Genomic DNA, 7,656 nt, shown 5'->3' with positions numbered 1-7,656 from the left:
ATTGGTATGGCAGCACAGACAGCTTCTCTCTTTATAAAAAGAGCGCTCTCTTCTCCAGGTGTATGTGAATAGATTGAGGCAAGTTGTAAAGATTTCATCGTTTATACGGATACAGTTGTACACGTATGTACATCGCAGATGCAATATAGACAAAAGGCACATAGAGAATGGGTACGATGCTATACAGAGCATCACATCGAGTCGCATATATTGCAAAAGAATGACCCGTCCACCTTTCTTTCGACTTATTTTGGGGCGCGCGGCTCTAACCCAGAAGGATCGCAGGTGCCGCAGAACACCAGAGGCTTCTCGGAGGACGGAGCCCTGCCTCTGCAGAGACCCACAGCTGCAGGCGCTCAGTTCCTACTGAAACAAACAAAAACAACCGCTTCGGGGAGTTGGAAGAGGAGCAAATCAACCAAGCGTCCGCCCCTGCCTGAGGAGTCTCCGAGGAGCCGACACACCGCTGACCTTACCGACCCGCGTCTCCTCAGTTCCCTGAGGGAGACACTGAAGCGCAGACGAACGACAACGACAACGGCACCGGGTCGGGCCGTCGCCCTCCCTCCCGCCTCCCCGGGGGCCCGGCCGCTCACCGGGCTGTGGGGAGTCCGGGGCCGGGGCCGGGGCCGGGGCCGGGCGGTTTTTCCCCGGAGCACCGCCCCGCGGGAGGAGACAGCCGCCGGCTCCGCTCCGCTCCTCTCCCTCAGACGGAGGCGGCGGCGCGGGCGAGGCGGGGCGGGGCGGCCCGATCACCTCAGCGCGGGGAGCGGCCGCGGGGAACGGGCTCGGCGCCGCAGGTGCCTCGCTGCCCGGCGAGCCCCCCCCCCGAGGGCGGGCTCCCTCCCTCCCTCCGCCGCGGGGGAGGCGAAGGCGGCGGTTCCACCACCTGTGGCGAGCGGGATGGCGGAGCTCGACATCAGCCCGGCGGCCGTCTTGGGCTTCCTGCGAGAGCGCGGCGGGCGGGTGCGGCACGCCGAGCTGGTGAGCGCCTTCAGGCCGCTGCTGGAGGCCGGAGGGGAAGCGGCCGGCCGGGCGGAACGGCGGGAACGCTTCAAGGCGGCGGTCAACGCCGTGGCGGTGGTGAAGGACCGCGACGGCTCCAACTTCGTCGTCCTGAGGCGGGAGCTGCGCGCCGCCCCGCCGCCGGGGAACGCGCTGGCGCCGGGGGGCGATGGCGGCCTCCCCGTTCCCTCAGGCCGCCTTTCGCCGGCGCCCCCCGCCACCGAGGAGCTGCCGGGGCCGCGGGCCGTCTCCGAGCTGCGGGGCCTCTTCCAGGGCAGCGGCGGCGGCGGCGTCGTCCCCCTGCCCGCCGGCGCGGCGGGGTCCCGGCGGGAGCCGCTCGCCAAGCCCTGCATGCTGCCGGTGCGCTGCGTGCCGCCCCCCGCCACCCCGGGGCCGCCTGAGGAGCGGCGGTCCCCATCGTCTCTGCTGTCGCCGCCACCAGAGGAGGAGGAGGAGGAGGCGGCCGGGTCCCGGTCGCCCAGCCTGCGGCGGGGGCCCAAGAGCCATCGGGCCAGCGAGGAGACGGCGGCGGTGCCCCTGGAGGAGGCCGAGCACCGGTGGTTGGTGATGGCGGCCGGCGGGCAGTGGACCCAGCAGTTGCACGGGTTGCTGCTGGGCGACGCCAGCTTGGCGGCCCGGAGGGACTTCATCTCGGGCTTCACCGCCCTGCACTGGGCCGCCAAGAGCGGCAACTGCGACATGGTGACGAACATCATCAGAGCGGCCGAGAAGGGGGGGACCCGCGTCAACGTGGACGCCAGGTCGCACGGCGGCTACACGGCCCTCCACCTGGCCGCCATACACGGCCAGGAGAAGGTCATCACCATGCTGGTCTACAGCTACCATGCCAAGACCGACCTGAGGGACTACAGCGGGAAGAAGCCGCACCAGTACCTAAAGGAAGGGGCCTCCTCCGCGGTCAGGCGCTTGCTGGGGGACCCCAGCCTTCCCCACAACGCGGAGCCCTCCGCGCCCATCAAGAAGACCACAAAGCTTGCGGCTTCCATCTTGAGCTCCACTAGCACTTTCCTGGGGGTCATATCCGATGACATGGCTTTCTACGACCTCACCAAAGGTTTAAGGAAGCCCTCGTCCTTAAACAAGCTCCTGGCTGCCACTACGGGCCCGAGGAGGAAGCCAAAGACTAGAGGGGGCTTCCCTTCCTATTCCTCCCTCTCTGAGGTAATGGAGGAGGAGGAAGAGGAGGTCGTTGTGAAACGCAGACCCGTTTCTGAGCTGTTCTTTGGCCACTAGCCTTCTTGGGATCGAAATTGTTTAATAATGTGACTGGGGTCTCGATTTTCTCTCGCAGAAGCAGCTTGGATTTCTTCTCTCCATGTCTCTCTTTTTGGATATTTAACTAAATCAGCGATAGGGTCTGGTTCCAAAGGCCACTGGCTGAAACCCAGCCCACAGACTCCTGTGGAAAGGGAGCTGCCCAGGGAGTGTTATAAACGCTCTATGTACCATAGTGCTGATGTATCGGTGGAGACTGCAAACTTTATACTTAACGGTTGAAAAACTAAAACAACCTCTGTGTGTGTAGACAGGTTAAAATGCTTAAGGTACAGCCTTCTTGATCGGCGTTCCTTGGCAGGAGAGCACAAGTAAGGTAAAGAATTGCATATTCTACACTGTGAACAGCGAGCTGGTAGCTGGCTACTTTAACATGGCTTGTTACATAGCAGGCTTAAATTATTAGAGGAAAGATGCATAGTTTTCTATGATGTTTCTGATTATTTTGGTAACAGAAGAGGAGTATTTCTATTTAAAAAAAAATTGTACTTTTTCAAAACAAAGTTTCTCACTATCAGAAATACTAACATAACAATCTCAATTTTTGCCTAATGCATTTTATTAGATTAACAACTTTAAAAAAAATAAAAACCCCACCCTCAGCACTCAGGTCACCATGACCTGTCTACCTCAGTTTGAAAGCTAGGTTAGCATTTTAAATTTTTTTTTCTCTTCCTGAAAGACTTTCTGACTTTCTTTCTCCTCCTGAAAGAGTTTCTAAGTGGGACTAACCACATGTCTTGATGATACTGTGAACATTTGAACTTGTCTATAGTTCAATCACTTAATCTGAATAAAAACCTTGTTGATATTTGATAGTGAAAAACTGAAGAACCGGGAATAGGATCCTGCAGAGTTTTCTGAGTAGCCAACTGGAAACAAAGCTAGGCTCATATGTCTGATTCTTTTTATTTAGAACTTGGCCTTTGATTTTGACCTATTTACAATAAATATTTCTAAAAATTGGGCTTTATGTTATGTTAGGTGTTTCATGATAGAATGTCTGCATGACCTCTTAAAGCAATGTTTATCTCAACAGCATGAATCATTGACTTAAAACTAACTCTTCTTTTATATCATAAACATAATTGTTCTATATATAGAACTACACATAGCTCCAAAAAGCATGCTAACTGCAGGTTAAGTAATAGATTTGCAGTGAGATTATTATTTTTTTAATTACTGTTGGGTTAAAGCTAACATGAAAAGGCAGAGCTAAGAACAGAAACTGTCTGACTGTTGGGGCCAGTCTGCTAAACTGTCTCATTTTCTCTAAAAATGTAACTGAAAAAACCTGTGCAATTCAGAGGTGACAAAGGTGATGGCAATACTATGCTTGCTCTGCTTTTCAGCCCCGTCAGGTGTTTTGGTTTCCATACTGAAACACTTGTTTGCATGCTTTGCCTTTCTTTCCAAGTCAGTGACTTCAGGAATGTTTTTTTCAGCCTTGAATCAAGCTTAGTACTTCTAATTGGCTGTAATTGGCTTCTCCCAAATGCTTGGCAAAGAATGCTGTACAGGACTGTGCTGAAGGTGGAGGCACTGCCCGCTTTTGCCTTCTCCCTGGAGTTGGTGACATTTGTTGTAAGGGTAATCAGCGATTGCAGAGGGGTCTGATCCACCTGCTCTCGGAAGAGACTGGATTATTCTGCACCGGTCTGCTTCCGTATTGAACTAATTAAGTTGTTAAGCAAACGTTAATGATCAAGCACCTCATGACTTCTATATCTGGAGTAGGGTTTAAAAAAAAAAATAAAATCCTATTTGCTCCATAGCTGTTGGTGTGACCATTGACCAGCGTGGTCAGTTGAAACCTTGATTTGTGCTACGCTGTGTCAGCTCGCAGAGTTCCAGGAAAAAAAAGTCTGTCGCTCTGTTTTAAGAAGTCTTTCCAAATTTACTGACATTACACACTTTTTTTCTGTATTTACTGAAACTACAGAAGCGTGCGTGTGCATTCGTGTTGCATCTGAGGCACTGGCAGGACTGACGCTGCCTGGTAAAAGCATTCTGATTCTGTGTGAATTGGAAATGCTCTCCAGTTTGACTCAGCCTGATAGGGAAGTTTGTTCATTAGTTATGGCTATATGCTTGATACCTGTTCAAATAACATAGCTGAATTTTTAGTGCTAATTCTGAGTAAAACCTACTTGAGTCGGAGGCAAGGTTCAAGGATAGAGTGTTTTCTGTTTAAAAAAAAAAACAAGTGACCAACCTGTAAAGCGTGGTTATGACTTCACCATAAGGAAAGTAGGGAGAAGGTTTCATTGCTCCTGTATTGTTGCGTCAAAGGAAAAGCAAGAAGTCACAGCTGAGATAAGACTTCATTGCAGCACGTATCATCAAGGAAACTCAGCACTACTCATTCCTCGGAGGCATCGCAATGATGAGCTAGCGTGATAGAAAAATGCCCAGCAACAACAACAGAGCCCTCCTCCTTAACAGCGTTCCCCGGGGAGGTGCTCTGAGGCTTGGCAGGAAGGTTGCAACACAAAGGTGGGGAGCTCACAAGGTCGGGTGCTGTGGGTGGGGTGGGTCAGGCTCTGCCAACAAGTTTGTGCTGTGACTCAGCTCATTCCTCCTCCTTGTTGAGCAGATTAAGGAAAAGATAGTATTTAGCTAGGCTGTGATTAGTATACCCAGTGCCATATGACTTCAGGTGCAAACAAACAAATACTGAGAGGTATTGAGAATGTACTGCTGTAATCTTAGAAAAATACATATTGCCTTTAGTTTGAAGTAAAACCAGTCTATTGGCCTTTCTGGGTTTTGCTTTCACATGTTGCCATTTACTGTGGAAGGGACACTGTAGGACGATCATGACAGTGTTTTCCTGGCAGAGAAGGCTGGGACTGTTTTATGAATCCCTTGGCTTGATAGATGCTCCTTAATACCACAATGTCAAGCCCAAATCCAGCTGAACACAGTAGGATTTTCACCTGGATGAGTGAGACCTGTCAAGTTTAGCCAGGATGCCTTCACAAGCGACAGAGCCAAGAGGAGGACTATGGCTCTCATCAGCGCGCTGGCCGGGGGCAAAGGCTGTGCCGCAGCATGCTCCACCGGCCAGGCAAGCAGCCTTTTGAACCTCTGGCCCAGCCCAGAGCCGGGAGCTGCCTTCCCCACCATCAAAGCTGATTGCAGGAAAGGATAAAACCAAAAAACCCTAGCCCCCTGGGCTCAGCTTCTGCCCTGTGGAGATGGCTTACATGGTGGGGGAAGGCTGGCAGCTGCGGAAGGCTGGAGGTGGAAGGTGCAGGTGAGGCACAGGACCGGGATTCAGGAGCTCGGGGTTGTATTTTGCCTTGGTTACTAGCGTGCCTACTTGCCACGTCTCAGTTCTCCTGCTGTAAAATGGAGATAATCACCCTGGTCACTTCTTTAAAGCACACAGTTAGTATTGATATTCCAAACTGAAATCAAGATAATTTTTTTTAGACCTGTAGGCAGCACGAGCAGCGTCATCCACAACTTGTGAATGCTGTGCATTCAGTGGAGCACCTACACAAATAAAACGGGCTCAGATTTTAGTTCAGCAGCATCAGAGATCAGCAAAGCTAATGTTTGTCTGACCCTGGCTCAGTCCGCCTTTCTAAAGATAAGTTGTTTCATCCACTCTTCGGCACATTTTGTTCCGAGGAATATCAGCTCAGAAACTTGCACTGAAGAGGTTAGCAAACAAGCTTCAAGCCGCGATTCTATACAAAGGGACAGACTTTGTCCTCCTGCATGCGGCTGTTTGAGCAGCATGAGGCAGTGCGGTTGCGGTCAGGCTCAAATAAATTTTTTGGCCGTCTCCATCCCCTTGTGAGTGCTGCACAGAAAAAACACCTGTTCTACAAAAGCCCTGGGAAATGCCGCTCCTGCACCGCAGTGGAGTCTTTACGAGATTTCGGCTTCATCACAAAACTCCAACAGACCCAATGGGAGTTGCAACCACCAGCTGAAGGTAGAGGAGGCCTTTCGACAGTCCCCTAACTCCCCATTGCTCGTCCCTTCTCCTCCCGCTCTGCACGTTTCCACTATGACCTACATTCCTTGGATGCATTTGCCTCCTGATTTGCATATTAATCTGAGTAAAATGGCAACATGGCAGTTTTTGCTCTTTCCAGTGATTTGTACTAATGTGGGACCCCCCAAATTAAGAGGTTGTTAACAGGGACTTGGCCGGCACATAGCACAGGCACAAACAGCATGGTGTTTGTTTGTTGGAGGGGGAGAACAGGGACAGAGCAGGACAACACAGATCAAAAGCTCTGCATCGTAATGAGGAACATTCATTTTCTATTCTAGTTCCAAGGTTTATTTCACTAATTTATCAGACAAAGCAAATCATTAAGCACATCTAGCCCATATATGGCGTGTGCAACCCCAAAACGAACCATCACCAACTGCTGGCTGTTGAACGATGGTGGCTGGTCACCCGCTAGCCCTTTTGGAGTGAACTGCCAGAAAAGTCCCATCAGGAGACACTTTCTAATGGTGATGCAGCTGCCTGCAGTAAGAGAGTGTCCTTGCCAAATAACCTAGACTAGTTCAGAAAAAGCATTTAGAGATAGATAAACTGGCCTCACCAAACTCATTCCACTGATGAACACCGTTACACCTGCAAGGGTTTCTAAAACAGACCTGCTGTAGAAGCACATGGTGCAGCCCCCATCAGAAGCAGTCTGGTCCTACTCACTGCCCCTGAAAGGGGCATTAAAAAAAAGAAAAAAACCAATTGCACTGCAAAGCATTCTTGGGTAGATTTGCATCAACAAACGCTTCTGGTAGAAACGCAGATCGTACAAGGGAAAGACTTTCTCTGTGTAGAACTCACACCATTCCTCAAGTGAAATAAAGCATACCAGCAAAAAAGATTTTTCTGGCCAATCTGAGTATATCTACCCAGCACAGGGGCTGGGACAGGATTCCCTGCAGCAGCTCTGCCAGTAACACCCCCTAAGCTAGCCCGAGCCTTGAAACACATAGGACGCACAGCCAGAGCTGCACCCAACCGCTTACCTCCACAGTCCCCACCTCGCATCTTGCCACACACCCATCATTTTACATAGTTTCTTCGTCCTGTTTGAATTGGCCGCCGCAGTATCCTTCCTTCTGCTAGCCAACTCGAGACAGCCAAGAGTTTGCGTGTTTGTGCTTTACCAGGCTTGAAACAAAGCACAGATTTAAAGGGTCTTTGGTGGCGATAACACCACACTCAAACGCTGCCCACGATGTTGCACTGTGTGCTGAAATCATGCTCATTTGTGTCGCAATCCTCAGCAGGGACGGCAAGTCAAGGTGCTGCACGGACCAGTACCACCACAGCCGAGCCGGGAAAGCTCCAGCCTTGCTACAGCCACTGTCCAC

The 7,656-nt window shown here is 51.3% G+C and overlaps 1 protein-coding gene across 1 annotated transcript; it reads left to right on the top strand.

Moving 5' to 3' along the window:
* The first annotated feature begins 893 nt into the window (after positions 1 to 893).
* Positions 894 to 3,097, top strand: SOWAHA (sosondowah ankyrin repeat domain family member A). The gene has a single exon (XM_075056754.1). The coding sequence runs from the start codon at positions 904 to 906 to the stop codon at positions 2,257 to 2,259; it is 1,356 nt and encodes a 451-aa protein (XP_074912855.1). The 5' UTR covers positions 894 to 903; the 3' UTR covers positions 2,260 to 3,097.
* The last annotated feature ends 4,559 nt before the right edge of the window (positions 3,098 to 7,656 follow it).

Source organism: Buteo buteo, chromosome 24 (assembly GCF_964188355.1).
Source record: "Buteo buteo chromosome 24, bButBut1.hap1.1, whole genome shotgun sequence".
Classification (NCBI taxonomy): Eukaryota; Metazoa; Chordata; class Aves; order Accipitriformes; family Accipitridae; genus Buteo; species Buteo buteo.
The sequence above is the reverse complement of the archived record's forward strand: the minus strand, read 5'-3'. Positions and strand labels throughout refer to the sequence as shown.

Coding starts and splice junctions, on each gene's coding strand:
- SOWAHA (XM_075056754.1), top strand. CDS start 904: ATGGCGGAGCTCGACATCAGCCCGGCGGCCGTCTTGGGCTTCCTGCGA.